The sequence below is a fragment of the Pagrus pagrus genome (genome assembly GCF_965226575.1).
Source record: "Pagrus pagrus genome assembly, chromosome: 19".
Classification (NCBI taxonomy): domain Eukaryota; kingdom Metazoa; phylum Chordata; class Actinopteri; order Spariformes; family Sparidae; genus Pagrus; species Pagrus pagrus.
In genome coordinates this window covers 4,375,177-4,394,963 of record NC_140203.1, presented here as the reverse complement: position 1 = coordinate 4,394,963, position 19,787 = coordinate 4,375,177, and the positions used below count along the sequence as shown (strand labels likewise).

General features: G+C 43.3%; 1 protein-coding gene across 2 annotated transcripts in view; it reads right to left on the bottom strand.

Moving 5' to 3' along the window:
* Window positions 1–672: 672 nt before the first annotated feature.
* Window positions 673–19,787, bottom strand: part of fibcd1b (fibrinogen C domain containing 1b) — a 110,942-nt gene continuing 91,827 nt past the window's right edge. For both annotated transcript variants that reach the window (XM_084339722.1, XM_084339723.1), the window contains 2 exons: window positions 4,475–4,654; window positions 673–1,800 (listed from right to left, as the gene is read on the bottom strand). In XM_084339722.1, the coding sequence (XP_084195848.1) occupies window positions 1,535–1,800; window positions 4,475–4,654 (446 nt within the window). In that variant the 3' untranslated portion in view covers window positions 673–1,534. The remainder of the gene's footprint in view (window positions 1,801–4,474; window positions 4,655–19,787) is intronic.

The window sequence follows — 19,787 nt, the reverse complement described above, 5'->3', positions numbered from 1 at the left end:
TTAGGCAATTTTGTTTTTGCCATAACACATTGCAGAACTCCTACTCAGAAGAAAAATACTGTGTTCGAGAGCGTCAAATCTTATTATACAGCGACTTTCTCTCTGTTTGCATGACAAGAGAAACTGTCACAAACAAATCCCATAATTATCACCTGGAAAAAGGAGAGAAAAATGACAAACCAGAGAGGTGGGAACTGGCATTGTTGACCAAAGATGTGAAATTTCCTCAACAGGTCCAAGAGAATAAGATCAACGAGCCGGTTATTCCTTGATCAGTCCGTGATCCCGTTGGTCCCAAACACAGGCTTTGTAATTTTCATGTTAACTAGTTAGATGGAGAGAGTGAAGGTTTGCCAGCCATGCATCATGTTTAGTCTGTCTCTGCTAAACATTGTAGTCAGTTGAGATGCTCCACTGAACTCATGACAGGAAATTGATAGTGTTACAGAACTGTGTCTGTCTCTCTCTGTCGTAGACACACACACACACACGCACATACCCACGTACATACACACAAAGTGCTGGGTTACCATCTGTGAGTGCTGCATCAGTTGGCCAGTACTCAGCTGGCAGGCAGATCAGACAAAGTGCCCAATATGCTCCCTAATGGCCCAAGTCAGATGAATGAGATCCTCCGTTGTCTCTTCCTTTTTTCTCATTTCTCTTTCTTCATTCTTTTTTTTTTTTTTTGCACCTCCTCTTCTTCCACTTCCTCTCGCCGGTCTTGATTTCACTCTGCTCTCCCCTCGCTCTGACTAATTCAACTGTCGTCAAATTGTTTCCTCTTTCCCTCCGTCTCCGTCTCCACCTCATTATCTTAGGGCCCCGCACTTCCTTGCCACCACCCCGCTGGGTCTCATTCACACGGATCAGGGATGTAAATGTGACATAGTGTACCACTGCGCTGTCCCTTCTCACTGGGGATACTCTGAACTGCCCTTGCAGAGGGGGACAGGGAGGATTTTTGTATCTCCTGTTCATGGTTTGTTTTTCTCTGTCTATTATATTTGGAGCAACCCACTCCGTCCACAGATTATGCAGCAATGGGCAGCGAGACTGAACCACGATCTAAGTGCCATGTCAGCACAGATGGGAGGTCAGAGTTACATGTCAGGAGGAAATCACTGGTGTGTGATTCTGCAGGGGATGGTTGGACCACCATGTCAGACTGAGTAAAGCTAGCGCAGTGGGCTGTGAGGTTCGGAGCTCTGGTATGCTGTTTTTTGTGAGCTGAATGATCAAAAATAAAGGGATGATGGTTCCGCTATTTTTTTTTTTTTCAGAAAGAGACCGAGGGGAGGATAATGGAAGCCAGCATGACACTAGTAGCTGAGGGATGGAGGAAGAGGAGCAAAAAAAGGGGGGGGGGGGGGACACCAGGAGGCAAACAGCAGAGTCAAGTAAACTCAAAGAGGTATGTTTTAGTGAATAAACAATATCAAGACAAGTAACTCCGCCTAGCTGTCAGAAGTTGTGGTTTTGTAATGTTTCAAAAAAATTCTTCTTTTTTTTTCTTCTCTCTCTTTTGTCCGTCTCATTTTTTCTCCGTGTCGCGGGTCGGTCGTATCTTAATCTCGGAAAACTTCAGGGAGTACTGCCAGCCGGTCCAGGAGGACCACTCGATGCCGTCGGCGTAGGAGGTGTGCTGACCGCGCAGGTACTGGCCATTAAGGTTGGAGGTGTGGCAGTTGCGGTACCACCAGGCACCGTGGTAGAAGGAGGCGCAGTTGTTCTCCGAGTGGTCGTTGTCCCTGTCTTTGGTGGTGAACTTCATCCCGTTGTGCTTCAGCAGAGAATCACCTAATGAGGAAACAGTTTAATGTGTTAGTGCGCGTATAAAAAGTAAGATACAGATGTTTTTTTAACTGGTATGTATATATTGGCGTTGGACGAATGAAAGAAGCTCTTATAAATAAGAGCGGCTGGGAGATTGAAGAAAAAAAGAGCTTTTTAAGCAGCAGCTACTTTCTGAGCAACAGATTATTGCATCTCTCCGTCTTTAACGGACATATTTTTGGATCTGACACCAGAAACCAGTAATTAGACATATCCACAAGTGATTCACTTCAAAATGGCATACGACTCTTCAATTAATCACTCTACAAACCGAGGAAGATGACAGAATAAAAATAAAGCTCCACAGTCCTCCAGAGTTTTGCTTCTCGCTATCGAAAGCGGGAGGTCAGACGGATTTTTAGCCAATTTATCAAAGGTTCTGTGTTGACCTTTTTATCTCCCTATTTTTAATAACACACCCCCAATTACCAGGAGGCCTGTCAGTTAATGGACAGAAATGTTGTTGGAGGAGATGTACTTAATGAACTTTCTCCAAATGTTGATTTTATTCCCTTTCGTAGCGTCAATGTTCATCTTTCAGGTATTTTAGTAACTGGTACTGCTTTCTTACAAGACCCGCCCTGCGGTAAACATACCAACCTCTTCGGAGATTAAGTATCTCTGGGCTAGGTAGGCAGAGTGGACAGGCTAGGTGTCCACTCTGCCTACCTTCCCCAGAGACACTGGCAACAAAGAGCAGCTCCATAGGATGAGTGAACTCACGAGGTGCAGCAAAAGACCTGGAAGGAGGCCGAAGAGGTTGGGTTGTTCACCAAGAAGACTACACAGTCTTAACCAGAGCTACACTATGAGTTAACACTTTGAGTCAAGCATAGAGAATGTGACCAGTGAAGGCAAGTAATCAGTGGTGAATAGGCCTTCATAATAAAGCTTCCCTGCAACCTGTGATTATGAATATGACAATGCTATGAGCCCACTGAAGGGATGCAGTGCAGGCAGGTTGCATCACCTAACTGCCCTTAATCATGATCTGCATGGTAAGCCTATTCCCACCATTCAATTGCAGAGCTAAGTATCCACTCTCTACATAGAGATTTCTCTCTGGCATATTCTCTACATTGATAACTGCTTTGCAAGCCACTCCCAAAGAGACTTCGTCCTCTGAGATACTGTGGCAGACCTAACGTTTTCAGCAAATGGATGTTCAAAGAGCTAATAATGTTCAATAAACTCCCTATACTTCCCGTCCTTTCCTTTCTTTTCGAGAGCTGGCTGCACACTGTGACCAGAAGTGGATACAAGGAAAAAAAAAGCTGAGAGGGGAATGAAAGACCGCTCACCAGCCATCAGGTGATGGCTAACAGCTCGTCAGGGCATCAAACAGCCCTTAATTGCCCAGGATGTGGCCACCAAGCTCCTTACCCTCTCACTTTGTCCTACTCTGCTCTCCATTTTACATTACCATGGTAACCAGTCGGCAGAAAGATTATCTGACTGGCACGTCTGATAGTCATGTCATGTGCTGATCGACATTGGGAGAAAAAGAGATAGTGGGGGGAAAAAAAGTGGTAAAAGAAATGGCTCAAAGGTGTGGACAATGGGATGATGTCCAGCAGCGGGGGTAGAAGAGAGGAAACACACGAAACAAAACAGAAGCACTTAAAGGCTCATTTGCAAGGCGCTGGATGTCACCTTGGTGGCTGCGTGGCCGACAGCCTCCTCTGATGCCCATTAGGATCCAGCTGCTCCCGGCCCAAATGAGCACCTGTCAGCTGATCAGAAAGCAGCCACAGCGAGAGCGTAATACTACCACTGGTACTAATAACAGCAGCACCGCCTAGATGGAAGCCGAGGGGAGACCACGAGCATCCTGAGAGAGATTGAGTACCCTTAATTTGACCGACTCTGCAACAGGCAGATGGGTCTAAGGTCAGGCCATGCTGAGGACAAGCCAGGATGCATTACACGACTTTTTAGCAGACATCATATCAGGGGAAAAAGCTGCTACAACACAACACATTTTACCTTCCCATCTTTTTTTTTTTTTCACTCCTCTGCTCCTCTGCCTCCTCTGTCCCTTGGACACCTCTACACTCATTTTTACTTAACTCTTCCTCACTTCTGTTGCCCTTCTCTTGCACCTGTCCCCTTCGTTTCCTCCCTCCACCCCAGTTTTCTTCAATCCCTTCCTCTCCACTTATCTTCCCTTTGCTCCATCTCTCATATCTGTCCCCATTCTCTCCGTGTTCTCGGCGCAGCGCTCCCCATAGGTTCTCTAAATTGCTTCTTCATTTCAACGGCAGGGTTTTTGTTTACGCTGCAGGTCAAGCAGTGCAATTAATTGGCAGTAATTTAATCAAGGTGACAGGTAGCTGGCTTGGATCTGATGGTTGGGGAGCAGAGGCACAGACACTTGCAGTCCCTTTCTCTCCCTCTGTGCAGCTGTCTGCATGGTTTAACAAGTGGACACACCCACCGCACTGTAAAAATAACATACTATTACTTTCATTAGAAGGCAGCACTGGAAGTTCGCCGGAGCTTTCACCCACTGCTGCAACTTCTGTGCTCACAATTAGGTTGAACAACAAAAAAAAGAACATCCAGAAATAGTTGTATACTTATCACTGTACAAGCACAGGAAGTCGTGCAGAAAAAGTAGTTCACTCAGCATTTATACCTGCGTTGCCAGAATAGTCTCCCACGGTCAAAGGGTATCCATCATCATCAGGGTCGACTGAGAAGAGTCCTACTCCAAAGGTACCGTACTGGGCGTATGCGGTGCTATTTTCAAAGTCCTCCAGGTCGATACGCAGCTCATAGTTCCCCTGGATGGACAGCGCATGGATCTGCTTCAGCCCTGCAGGGGAAAAGAGCGAGACAAAGACCAAAACAATCCATTACAGAGTGCTGCCGTTGTTCTCAGAACACTTTAAAGCTATTTCAGCAGTCTTTCAATGCCTTACATTTTCTGGAAATGAGATGTAATACATTTTTTTTTTCCTTCCAAAACAAGATTAGAGTTTCTTTTCAGAAGTGCAACTGCTGCTCACAGAAAAGTTTCCCATGAAGACGGAGAGACAAACTGAATCTACTGAAAAATTGGCCCAATCTCAATACACCCCCTGCTCCTACCACCTACAGTAACCCTGCAACACTGTTTTGCACGATCACGCCTAGGGGGAGGGTGTTTGGGCTATAATGCCCTCCAAACATCAGTTTTTCAGAGGCATGCACTTAAAACAGAGGGTTATGAGAACTAACTGGCATTTGGAAATATAATGATCCTTTTCTTTATAACAAGCATTAAACAGTCGCTACTAGTACGATGATGCAAAAAACATGACAAGATAGAAACAGACAGAGAGGGAGACTCGAATGGTGATAGGCGTGTACTGACAGAGGCTTTGGTTCAGTTGGCTTTGCACAGAAATGGCCTTGTAGAAATGTCCTTCAGAGGGATATGTTTGACTTGATACTGTGCCCCCTCTGTCTGCATGCAACATGAAGGTGTCAACAATGTCTAGCAGGTGCATTATTTGCTAAATCTCGCAGGAATGATCTTATTTCTCTGGCCCTGACTGTTCTTCTCAGATTCTCAGTTTACCTGTAATTGCTTTTAAACTGTCTCTGAAACGTTTGAGTACCCTATCAAAAGAAGAAGGTTATATGTTTTGTTATTTGGTGTAAATTATAAAAATGAATTCCTCAAGTAAAAATTGTGGATTATATCAGGGTCTAGCAAGGCTTCACACTCTTATCAACGACTGTGAATGACTTTTTCCACTGACTGATTGCTTCTTTCAGACGAGACTGTATTTATACTCCGTTAAAGTCACATCTAGACAGTGTTCCAACACTTACAACGATACTTGGCTTGATTGAAAAGTTATCAAAGAATAAAATGTTACATTTACCACCAAAGTCATCCACATCTCTGGCCTTCTGATACGGTATTTTGAAGTCAAGTGTGGTCTGTATTCACATTCGTTATCTGTTTTCTGAATTGACTTAAGCTTCATTCAGAGCGCACGGATAGAAGATGAGTGTTTGAGCTCTCACCGCAGCATTATTGTGATCACTTGCTTCAGGTCAAGTCGACGCAGAGAGAAAAACAAAACTGCTCTCACTGGGTGTATTCACTACAACAGCGAGATAAAGGCTCGATTGGCTAATTTGATATACTGCTGGGGGAGGCATTACCAGATTTAACATGAGTCATCATGAGTGCAACCGCTCGTTCACAGGAATGGTTCGATTCGTGTGGTTGTACTAAAATTGTATAGGAAAAAAAACTAAAATGTGTTTAGTTTCCCACGTATAAATCCTTTTTAACTTTTGATTTGGTGCACATGATTAAGGGCCAGGGCCCGGCTGATTAATGCCCACAAAATGGAAGAAGAACCCTTGAAGATACATGTTATTTTACAGTCACTGTATCCGAGATAGCATTAGTTGCTTAAGGAAATAGCTTATTTTACGACGCATCCTCACTTAGTGTAAAGATAAGATCATCTTCCTGTCAAAGTTTGTTTTATACATCCTCAATTGTGGGCTTGAAGTCATTCCTGGAGATAAAACTCCCTCTGTAGACCACTTTATAAATGAGAGAAACATTTGCTGTTCCCATCAAACTGTCTCAGCTTTTTCAGATTCATCGGATGCCCCGAACCGATCTTTTAATTGTTCCTCAATCCTTTAGAGAGACTGTGTAAGACAGAAAATGCCAGAAGGGAAAAAGGGTTTCTATCCCTTCTTCCTTGCCCCCTCCTGCGTTGGAGTGATGGCGCTACCCAGGGCAACTTTATCTCTCCTGGGTTGATCAAAGGTACGAGCATAATAGTGTGTCAGGCGGAGGGGAGCAGGAGGAACTCAACCTCGACTCCTTGAACGCAAAAATTGAGGGCAGGAAGACAAACAAAAGTGAACTCAGCCTCAAGAATCCGTTATCAGCTTTCCCTCCTCGCTTACAAATGCACTCCATACAGTTGCAGTGTTTATTCGACAACTAAATAAGCAGCGTTTGAAAAGCGTGCGCTGATGGAGGAGCTTCAAGGGCTTTACGTTAAAGGAAGAGGGTTTGGATTTCGAGCATGTAGAGAAAGCTGGAGGCTGAAGTCGTCGGTTTAAGGTTCGTTTCCGTGTCTCTACTGTAACTTGACTCAGAGTGAGCTTTGAAGCAGATGAACTGCAGGAAGGAAGGTGTTTTTTTTCACGAACTTGAACGCTGCCACTTTACCTCCTATGGCAATCATCACCTCTGCAAATGAAACCCATTCTCCGTTTTTAAAGCTCACAAACCTCAAACTGACTTTTGTCTAATTTGAATTCCGCCGCCGTCGAGAACTGCACTCTGAGAGCGCCTCGTCTGAAGTAGAGGGCTAATTTGATGACAAACACAGCTGAAAGAACCCATTATTATTCAGAGACAGAAGCTTGCAGTCTGGGCCGAGGCACTTAGTTTGGATTTAATCTAGCCCAATGGGAGGTTGATCCCGCTCTTTTCATTTTCACAGCGGATCAGCAAATTGGAGGTGGAGAATCAGTTATTAATACATTCATAGACAGGTAACTTCATGCCTGCCAGCTTCCTGTTAATTAAATACTTAAGTATATTTACAGGAAACCGACACAAACGGGAGACGCGCACAAAAACGCAACGCATTTTTCGAATGCAGAAATAGTTTCCTCGTCACAGCCCCCTTGGAGGAAAAGTATCAATCCACACAAACACCTAAGGGAGAGCTACCCCGGAGTGATCTGACAAACTTCAAAAGAAAAGACTTAGGATGTTTTCTCTTTCAGAAGGAAAAAAAAAAAAAATAATGAAAATAAAATACGCAGATGCAACACAACTCTATTTAAAGACTCTGCGGCTCGCAACTGTATTTACATAACTTTAATTCAGTCCCTAATTAAAGCCCCAGAGAATCTCAGCAAGACTTTAATTCAGAATAATTAAAGAGGAAGACAAGTGAAATAACAACAGAGACTTCTTTGGTTAAAATCTAAATGCTCAGGTGTAACTCCCTGTTAATTAAATGCTATTGTTAGGTTATTTCAAATGGGTTCTAATACAAGGGAGAATTTTGAGGTGTTTTGCTTCAGTATTAACATGCTGATTGCTCCGTTGGGGGGAGACTCTCCTCTCTTCTCACCGATTTTACCGTTTAAGGGGAAGCTTAGCAATGAGTCAAAAAACTTCTGTCCTCCTACGCCTTCTAGATGGGAATTAGGGTGTGCTTTCTTTATTCAGACCGCTTTTATTTCTGGGCCATGAGGCACATTGTTTTTCATCGCCGTTTGTTTTGTTTGTGCAGTCTACCTTGTTTTTAACTCTGCAGGACTGTAATAGGAACCGGGCGAAGCAGGCAACTGCCTGAGGAAGCCAGACCCTCGGGGGCCCCCGAAAGCATCTTTGTGAAAATCTCTGTGACAATAGCAGAAACAGTAAGGGCCACGGAGGTGTCCTGTATTTCATTTTCTCCATTATTGAGGTCTTGTAGAGGGGCCCCGTGTCAAATACGTAATGCCATGATCTTTCGGTGTTATTATTTCAAACACGGTACAACGACTCTGCAGATGAAAACATCATTTTTTCATATTTGTATGTGTCAAAGGCCAGTACTATACTGACATTTAAAAAAAAAGTTTATTACCAGACTTTCCAGTGATGGGGAGATGGAGGGTTTCAACATTTGTAAGTGTGACACCGCTGAACATTTTTAAGGAGACTTCGGGACAATTTCCAGCTGAGTTTGTGGCAACGAAAACAATCATTTTAAGCCACAAAGGAAACATTTGCCTTAACCTCACCAGACCATTAGCTGCAGCATTTTCACAACATTATCCCAAATGTTTCCTACAATGTTTAAACCCAGAGAAAAGCATGAATTTAACTCAAGGTAACAGTGCGTTTCATAGAGTCAGAGAGAGAGGAAGGAAGACGACAGGTGAGACTAAACATAACGTGAACAAAACTTACAACATTATGTTGGTCGTCACATCAGATAGATTTCTTTTTCCGCGATAGTGGTCGTTTTACAATGAAGACAACAACTCTAATCGCTGTCAGGCCCCCCTAGCATAAAGTGACTGCACATTTCTCGGCGCTATCCAACGCTTCAGATGACAAATCATGAATGGGTAAGCCTCTATGAAACTTCTGTCTCTAGATAAATCCATATTACACAGGCAGCCCCCATACAGCCATAATTACTCAGTGTCATCTAAAAAGAAGATAAATAATAGTGGAAAAATCAGCATCTCATTTTCAACAATCAATGTGTTTACTGATAGGGAATCTCATTTGGAGTTTGCCTGATTAACAAACGCGTCGATGGGACAAAAAAATCTTTAAGCATTCTTCGGCATTAAATCATCCATGTCATTACAGTCGGCTTTACAATGTCTGCCACGGTGACGACAGAGCCGAGGGCTGGGAGGCTAAAAACCTGCAGGGTTAAAGATAGCGTTTCCACTGAAAGCTAAAAATTTAAAGCTAAAAATGGTCTTCATCGTGTTCATCGTATGAATATTAACACTTCAGGTGGCAGAGAGTCAAAGAGTGTGCTCTCCCCTGCACGTGAAAAGCAGGCCGATCTTAAATTTAGAGCACATTAATACACGCGGGAGCCGACTATTGGTCCTTTCAGCTTGTAAATCTGTGAGAAACCGAGGATAAAAGTGATATATATCTGCAATTACCTCATTAAACTAGGTCACGGTAATCCATAACTCATTTTCACAGCTCTGAGGTTTGTAGGAAAGAGGACAAATTTAGCTTGTTTAGAACATGAAGACGGTAATTTGTCATTTTTTATCTTTTATTCATTCTGAGGGCATGTTGCGTTTCCCTACAACTAAAGGGAAACAAAGCTCGAGCCTCTTGACATTGATTAAACTATCACCACCAGAGATTCCTGCTTCCTTAAATGTGATTTTACAGCTAATGAGACTGACATCAATGACTTGATTAAAAATGTAGAAGACCTCTTTGAGTCGTCTCTGTGATGCTGCTAAAAGGCCCCAAATATTAATGATTTATTTGCTTTTATTTGAAAAGTATGTAGAGAGGAATGTATCGGATGCTTTTAGAGGGATGGGTTATGGCCCATAGTGCTCACAATCTCAGCGCAGTGCAGCACCACGGGGCATGACGGAAAAGAATAAAAAACAGATCTCCAAACCCAACAGAGAAATGATTACACTTCTCTCTGCCGCTTGTGACATTTCTCGAAGTTAATTATTCATCATGCTTTTCTCCCTCTGTTGCTGGGGGGCAGCTCCTGAGACTGTTTCAGCCGAAAAAAAAGGGAGAAAAAGAGCAGCGCTTCTTCGTCTCCTCCTCCCCGCTTCCTTCCACCATAACTCAAGCCCTCCCTCGTTTTGTCTCTCTTTTCTCCCTCTTGCTTAATCTTCCTGTCAAACTGTTTTACTCTACGGAGACGGAGCGCGGGGAGGAGTTAGAAGAGGGGCGGTGGGGTATTTCCACACAGCTACGAGGACACTTTGCCGTGGCCTTTGCCATCGGGAGCGACTGTAGACCGGTCTGCGGGCACGCGTCTGCTGAAAAGACTCGCTTGTCGTCCGCTCATAGGGGATAGGGAAAGGCTCGCCGGCGTCAACTCTCCCCTTGTCATCGAAAGATAGGAGCGCAGCGAGAAAAACAGAGACAGGTGTGCGCTGAACTCTCTGGCTTGCCGCTCCCCCTGAGACAACGGTGACATTTGGCGGGACAGAAAACGAAAGAATTTTTAAGATTAACTGTCACACCTCTGACAGGTCCGCGCCTGTTTGCAAGTTTTGCAAATTCCCATCCAAGACATTCCATCTTTCCAAGAAACTGTGTGTTATTTATCCGAAAGAGGATGATTCGATATGTAAGATATTTTTAAAAACCCTTCTGTGGGACTTTTGATGCTGGCTAACGAGAAGGGAAAGTTTCCATACTGTACATGTTTTTTCTTTGAAGTATAAGCCCCTCGATCCCCCTCATGCAAACATAAAGAACTTGGAAAGCGCCAAATCCTTTAACCCAACCCACCCACTACTCACTTTGAATGGGTTGAACGTTCACTATAGCTGCAGATAAAAGGAGATATGGCCCGTTAAGGCTGCTAACATGTTTCCAGATTCTTTCATGCCTGTGGAGGATGAAAAAAAAAGATTGTGGGGGCTGCACTTTTCATTTGCTGGCTCGGTTGCACTCGAGCACACACGTGTACCCTACATTTGACTGAACAAATGCACAAGAGGCTGATTCCACTATATTCAAAAGCATTCGAGGCTGAATATCCTTTAGCTGAATGAACATTTCAGCGGCACTATTTGTTCAGCAGCGAACACACGGGGCCGTTCCCCAGGCTGAGTCTAACTTGGGAATAATGATCTCGGGAATGTTTGTTCACTTTGCCCACAGCGCCCTCATTACCGCTCTCAGGAGTCGCTTGCTTCATCTTTTGAAGATAGATACATTTTGCGATATATTATTAACACATATTGTTTCCTTTGAATCCTTATGGGTTTCCGTACAGACAAAAAGCTTCGCCGAACCGCGTATTTCAGACCCGCAGCGTTCTCGCCGAATTAAAACCAGCGACTTTAATGGGAGCCGTCTCGCGGTGCCGCAGATGGAGGTGGTTCAGCATGACTGCAGGTGTGAAAACGCGCCTCTGTAGATCTGATGAATGGCGTGTAGGATGACAGCATGAAGTGGGAATTATACGACTAATCTGTGACTCTTTCATTTTGCAACCCCACCAAACACAGAGGTGTTAATACTATAATCATGAAAGGCAGAGTGACATATCTGATTCAACTTCCAAGGCTTCGGGCTTCTGTTCATTATTATTTCACGGTCAAGGGTCTTATTTTAAGTGGACAGTGTGTACAGACAAAGCTATATGGGATCACAAAGGCAGACAGCAACTGAAAGCAAAGCTGTTTTTTTTTTTTGCGGCAGTCCAGTGGAGCTGTTAAGTGACAGAGAGAGAGAGAGAGACAGCCTGAGAGGGAAAGTTATTATGGTGGAGCTCTAATGTAAGGTATAATTAAATGTTAATCCACCACGAAACACGTGTCCTCTGTGCTTTAAAAGTCTCTTTCTCCATCAGGGACGGCTCTGACTGCAGTAAAATTGCGTGGCGGAAAGTATTCAGTTGGTTTTTATCAGCTTGATGCAACAAAATACATTTTTTTTAGCCGCCTCGTTGCATTAAGTGAGGATAATATGAATCAGAAGGGGTTACTCAAGTGCTAGTGATCAGAACAAGGTGCTCCCTACTGGCTCAATGCTTTGTAAGATTTAAGTCTGGTAAAATACGGTCAGAATAACCTCTGAACCCCCTGAACTAGGCTCAAGATAATTCAAAAACATACAAAAATTCTTTAATTTAAAACAATATTTTACTCGGTAGCAAACAGTTCAGTTATAGCCAATTAAAATAATGATAACTGTTGACATCATCATTGACAAAGCCTTCAGTGTAGCATAGCAGAGGTGGAGGAAGCCAGTGGAGCCAATCCTTCAGATTCAAGCAGATTTTCCAAGGTTATTTTTACTGTATGCAAGCTTTAATTAACTGCAGCCTAATTATGTATCAGAGATTCATCTTTATTGCATATTGAGTATATAGTGCTATTTTTTTAGCACTAACTAGCGTGAGTTTAATGTCAGCACACCTGTCTTTTTCTTCAGTGGAGACTTTATGTGACATTGGTGATTTAGCGTAGTAAAAGTAGGCAGTGTAACAGTAATTTGTGACATTCGACAACGCAGATTGAATTTGCGAATCTGCTTGTTAAGACGCTTTAATGAGGAGACGCAGAAAAACAATATAGCCTAACATCACAGGGGTTAAGAGGTCTGCAGAGGAAACTTTCCAGGAGGAGACGCAGGTAGAAAAAAAAGATGACGGTCACGTAAGAGTCGTTTTAATGAGAATTTGAGAAAAAAAACAACAATGGTTAGTTTATGAGGAGACTGTATGTTTTCAACACGCACAGAAGCCAACAAGTGAACTAATATTGTAATTATTGAGGATAAGAAACGTAAAAGATCATGAATGAACAGAGACGTTATGTCTGTCTTCTGCACAGGGACTGCAGACAACTGTGCCCCTGTTGTCATGGTTCTGTCAGTTTGGGTTCGTTGTATGTGGGTTTTCTATATTTGTTTTCTGGTCTCGTGTTGTCTTTTGCAGCTTTTTCCAGTGTCCTGTTTTCCCTCCGGTTTTCTTCTGGTCCTCACCAGTCTGCTTTCCCTCAACACCTGCTCTGCATCTCCCCCTTTAGCCCTTCCAGTGTTTTTCCTGTTCATTTCCCTCACCTGTGTTTCTCCGCCTCACTCCACCTGCACCCCATCCCCTCCTTAGTTTTGTCCCTGTGTTCGTCCCGTTTTCTTCTCCAGTGTGTGTCACCTATGTTGTTCACCTGAGCTTTCTTCCAGTGGTCCTCAGGTGTCTCCCTGTGGTGTGGGTTTGGTTTTTTGCTCTTCGTGGTTTTCCTGATTTTGTACTTTGCTTTTGGTTGAGCTTTTTGTGTTTGCTACTTGGTTGTTTTTTTTTCTATCCTGCCTCCTCTTGGTGTTTTTTGCATTTGGGTCTTCCACTATATTTCTGTAAAAAGTTTGGGAATCAGTGATTTAAAGCAAAGGCGTACATTACTATTTCTGTGGCTTTATGTCTGAACTCATCAGCTGTGCAACATTCAGTATACAATTCAAGTCCTGAGAGATGCTGAGATTATTCTCAGTCAGTTGAAGGTCAGAGTTGATCATGTGGGCTGTGGCTAACCATGCACTTAGAGCAACAGTGACTCTGTGGGTGTGTATCCTCCAGAAGCTGCTGTCTCACTGGACATTGCGGACCACTCTGTAATATTAAGGAACTACACAAACCAAAGTCGGTTACAGTTATTCAGAATCTATAAATGTGTTAATGTTACTTCCTTTGCTCTTTGCAACCCCACAAGGTTTCTACAACTGCAACACATCTCTGCTCTTTTAAACCTGAACTGCGCTCGACTTCCTCCTGTCGCCGAACCCCCGAAATCTCTCCACCAGCTGTCACTCTGCTCTCTGTCGCACCACGTCTCCCAGCGCTCATTTGAAATGAATGAAGTACCGGTGCTTTGTCTCCTGTTGCCGCTGCCAGTATGAGCTCACAGCGAGACACGCAGGAGGCGACAAGTTTGCTCATGTTGCTCATAATGTAGCTCGAACAATTTCGTCCCGTGTTTGTATGGTTTGACTACTGCCAGTGAGCTCGATTCGGAGCTACTTCCACCTCATCCTCTTCATCCTCCCCTCTTGCATTTTTATATCGTGACTGTTATTAATGAGCGTGCATATTATTTTAATAGATGGGGGACAGGCAGAGGTTGGTTTAACGAGCGAAAGGCAAAGCTAATTGGCAGGTCACAGTGATGTATAGCGGCGGTGAGTCTTGATTAAAAATAATGTGAATGAATTTACCAAGTAGCGTTGCTGCCGCAGTCCAACCAAACATGGCAATCAGGAACACACACATCCTCAAACATCGTCTCTCTTATACAAACCTGAAGAGGTATATTTTTAATTAGAGATGTGTAATAATTATTTCACTTCATCATCATCGCCGTGTTTATTTTCCTCTCATCATCTCAGTGTTTCACCGGTAGGACCCACGTGGAATTTCCTCGTGTATTCAGGTCCTGTTATGATATATTATGCATAAAACATCGTCTTTGCTGTAAGAATAATTCATGCAGACATAATTGAGCACAGAGAAGGAAGTCAAAATGTCTGCTGCGACTATGCAGTTGACAGTGATTGCTGACGGTAATAATATAGCTTATGCAGTTTGGACTCACATGCTGACAAATGCTTGAAAATCAAGAGTGAGTGCCTTTGAAGGCGCAAATGCACAATCATCGGCCAGTCATGGATAAAAAAGACACTCTGTGTGTTTTCCAGTTGGAAATATGCAGTTGGTTGTTTTTCTAATGATAGTATTCAAAGCGACTGATTCTGAGGAGAGAAGATAAGTTGCTTAAGCAAACTGCTTGTTTTGTGATTGTGTTTGTATCTTAGAGTCTCTTTAAATGTGTTATATTAGCTTTGATTTCTCTGAGAGCTTCACTAGTGCACCTCATCATTAGTGTCATTTTTTGAGAGCATTTCGATGAAAAGCGTGTGCGGGGTAAGTGGGCTGGATGTCATCTTATTGGTCCACTCCAGATTCTCCACAAAAGCAGCCACACGCCAAAGTCAGAAATCCTCAAATACTGCTGCTGTAGTCCCAGCCAAGCCATCTGGCTTGTTTATCCCACTCTAACCGGATTCCTTTGTTAGCGGTGAGAAAGGCGGGTAAAGCACAGGTGACACAACAAATTTAAATCTCTGAAGTCAAGCTGATTTCAGTGTTGGCTAACCTTTTCGTGAGATGAATCTCTCTGATGCTGGATACCTCACAATGATGTCAGTATTAGATTTCAGGTTTGCTTTCAACCACATGCCTTTGTGAATCTAAATGCTTCCAAATGCCATCCACCGGTCAAAATAAAGGAGGGGATTTTGCTCAAGTGGCAGGATTAGAGTCGTAAAATCATGAGAGAGACGAATGAGAGCCAACAACCCATCACATCGGATATCATCAGAAATTAACCTCCGGGGTGGAAAGACTGAGCCAAGTGTAGTGAAGGCAGATACAGAAGGGAGAGTGGAGGAGTGAAAGAGAGGAAGGTAGACAAATGCTGAGTGAGTTGGCAGGCCTGTAAGGCTGTAATTCAGAGAGAGGAATGCATTAATATTTAGAGGTGCTCTCAGGTAAAACAAAATGAGCAGAGCAGCCCCAGCCTGACGGGAAAGACTGGCAACAGGCAGGGAGTTAGGTCCACTGGGTATGCAGGAGTCACACAGACTCAAAGCTTCAAGGGTTTAGAAGAAGAAACAGTAGAAGGTAGGTGATATTTGCATCAGGGAAAGTCAATTTAACAAACAACCGGCCACAGTGCAGACACACACAGTTAAGGATCCATACACAAGAGGTCTTCAGTTGGCCAGAATCTGATCTGAAACAGACCCCCTGGAAACATTACCTGAACCCCATGTGCATACTTATAGTAAAGGAAAACAGAAAGAGGGGAAAAAAAAATCTGAAAGCAACCCAAGAACAGCCAGAACAAATCTGAAATAATTGGAGATATTCCAAAATATGGTAGATCAAAACAGCCCAAATTGAGAGAGAAATCCAACACTGGTAACAGCATGACGGGCCATTAATTAACAAGCTGATAAAAGTAGCAATACATGTCACCACTTCAAGCTATGCAGCGAACAGCTTGGCTCTACGGATGATAAATCGGTCCTCCACTTTGGACCAGACAAAAAATATCCCTGAATGTTTTGCCATGAAATATTGTACAGACATCGGCAGGCGAAGGTTGTCCAGGTACAATCTGCAACCACATGGTTAGATGCCACAAAGTCCTACACACTGAAAAATGATTTAAAAAAAAACAACTCTTGGCTGAATTGACATTTGGTTCACAAACTCATGCTTCCCTCAGGATAAAGCGCAACAATTTGGGTGAAACCTCGGCTTGTCATCTAGCACTATCATCAACTCCAAAACTTTAATGACCGAATAAGCTGCAAAACAAATAACTTTCTCATCAGCCTCAACTGCACATTGTGTGTTGTGCTAAGGCTAATTAAATGTTTGCATCGTCACATAATGAACTAAGTAGCATCCGCTGTAATCACTCCCTGGTGCCACATAGATGCATAGTTTGGCACCACTTCCTGTTTGACAGATTCTCACTCGACCCCTCGCATTGATTGCGATGCAGCGCATGAACATGAGCTGATAGTGAATCCACTCGGATCCACTCTGTACTAGACATATTCATACATGGACCAGAGATCCAAGGCATTGGAAATGGACCCATCCTGAACCAGATTAGACTAAACAGAAGTTGGTACTGGGTTGGGTCCTGGTAGACATCCAGAAACCTGCAAACCTGCATCTTTAATTAGTATTCTGCCTAAATATTTGCGCAACGTTGACAGGTTTTGAATTCTTTCCATTTCATATCAGCGTGCTTGTGATTGCATATAATAATGTAATTCATGTATTGTATGTCAAGTTTCTTGGAATAATAGCTGATTGCCGTCGCGCCTGCTAATGGGGATCCTTTACAAATAAACTGTTCACTTTTAATCTGCCTTGTAGGGGTTAAGTCCTTGAGGGGTAATGAGGTAAAAGTGTCAAATGCATCAAAAGGATTGCCGAGCGGCACATCTAACCGAGATCGAGGGAGAGAGAGAGAGGATGTGCTGGATGAGAAGGAAAGACACTGACAGAGACGGAAAACAGGGGGAGGGAGCCGACATGAAGCAAAGCATGATGAGCACGGAGTAGAACACTGAGACTTTGATCATGGGCACATGACACCATTAAATCTGGGCGAGGGCAGTGCGATGGTCTCGCTGAGCCACCCCCCCCTCCCCTCCGATTCTGGGGTAATGAGGGGTTTCGAGAGAGGGAGAGTGTCCAAAGGGGCAACACATCTTCAGACCCTCCAGCGCTGTTTGACTGTAATGAGGTTGGCGAGAGTTCAGCGCAAATTAAGCAGCGGGCATCATTAGGATTCTATGATTTTTTTTTAAATGTCATGACACTTCTACTTCAAATATAAATATGGTCAACAGAAAGGTGGTTTTTATTTTTCTTCTGACTGTTCGGTCGACTGAAAGTATCCACAAACGCTCCGAGCGATGGAACAAATGAGGCTGAAACAAAAACTTATTCTAAAACAGTGCTACAGGTTCACAAATGTTTTCCAAGACGGAGCTCAAGAATTGAAAAAGGAGAAAAAATTCCTAGCTGCTGAAAGAGGTGGCTACCCTCACAAACAGTGTAATGTAGCCCTGGAGTGTCAGACGTATCTTTAATTCAGTGAGAGAAACCATGCTTTCACAGTCAGCTGTGCCTCACCCCTTATTTAGACTCTTATCCACAATGCCATCCCTCAAGAAATGTGCGCTTGCTTTAGCTCAGAGGAGGCGAGGCAGCGTTAGGAACTATGAATTGTTAAACTATACGTCGTCTGACCGGGCGTAAACAATGTGCTTAAAATGCGTTGTGTGTACTTTGTTTGAAAGCTCAGAAAAAATCAATTATTACATGAAACAAAGTACATGAGAGAGAGGCTGGGTCCCTGTCACTTTCATTAGGAGATCTGCTCAATCATTCCCAAATCAAATTTCACCTCTCATTCCTTTAAGACAAGGCTCTGCTCATAAATTTTTACATCTTCTGAGAAAACTCATCCCTCTTCTGAAAGAGACTTTTCCGCAGCACGATTTCCAAACCAGACTTTGGTTCCAGCACAAGTACAGAGGTGGAGGGAATATACCTGTAGGCTGGTGATGAGAGGCATCAAATAAAGTACCTGGGCCTTGTGGAGAGGGCTATGAATTGCTCTGGTCCTCATACATATCGAAATTACTGGCGGAATTGCTGCAAATTGCAGCTATCTCCACTCCAGCAGTGCAATCTAGTGCAGATGGAGTGTCTGCCAGGGTACGGCCACACCAATCAGAGACAGCATACCCTCCTGAAGGAAGCAGAGGCAGAGCTGGAGGCTGAGGCATCATTGTGTCAGCGTCGAGCCTGATTGGCAAGACCTCAGCTGGTTTGGCTGGCTGGCTGGCTGACTGGATCCCTGGACAGGCAGCATCAGTGTGTCGGACTGACTGAAGACGAAATCACGCTCTTGAATAATTGATTGGATATGAATGCACTATTGGAGGAGCTTTAACTGAAAACACTTACATGTGCTCTAAATAATAGATTGCAGGGGATTCAGGTCCTGGGAGATATTGTAGTTTATTTTTCTCTTTGTCATGCGGGATATGGTATCATATCGTATATTCCTGTATTTCCTGACAGCTGGGTTCCGCTCTCATAATCATCTCCCCTGGTATGTTTTGATGTGCAGCTTGTGCTGGCACTTTAATCAACATATTAAGCTTGCACTGTATAATGCACATGAACACATGTACTCACACTTGAAATGCCATACACTACTGTAGTAGTAAGAGTTTAATAAGGTGTCCTTGTAGATTACATTCCTCGAGCTTTTGCTCAGAGATGCAGCTAAAGCGGGAAAGAGTGCATACACTTGTGGTCACATACGAGATACACTCATGCATATTTGAAAATTTGTATTAAATATCCATCTGCATCTGTCTGCATAAGGGCATGCAGAGACTATAGCACTGTGAAGTGTTTTGTACGTATGAATCATGAGAGACATGTCAGAGACATCATTAACTGAGGCTTTGCAGTTATAAAGTGCATAGTATTGTACCTTTTCAAGGATAAAGCTGTGTTTTTTTCCAAGTATTAAGTGAATAGCCATGCAGGGACCGATGTAATACATAAGCTAAATAAAGTCCTTTTCATCTGGAGCCAATTATTATGGCAGCAATAGCATGAAACACTGTCATACTGAGGAATAAAACACAGTGTTAGCAAACTGCTGTGGCTGTACTACCCCATGAAATGGTTTTCTGGATTATAATTATCAGTGGGCACGCTGGGGGGAGGAAATCTGCAGGGTAAAAAAGCAAACGGGCAGCATGAGCCACATGGGTACAGTGTGTGGGCAGGCGCCGACTGTAAAAAGCTGCACTAAAAAAACAATTGTTTTCCTGATGTCAGGGTCATCTCTAGGTGATGACAATAAGCACTGTTTTGCTTTAGTTCAATATGCTGTAATTCTGCAGCGAAAGGTTCTCCACATATGGAACCATGGCATTAATAAATAAATGTATTATTCACAGTTGTGTTATAGGTACTGTGCTATTGTGGACTTGGAAACTAAACTGAATATATTATGGCACGTAAACAAGCTCAGTCAATTAAAAGCTAAAGCTATGTTCAAACTGCAACAATTCAGATTTATTGCTCTGACGTGTTTTGGTTTGTTCGGCTGCGTGTTGT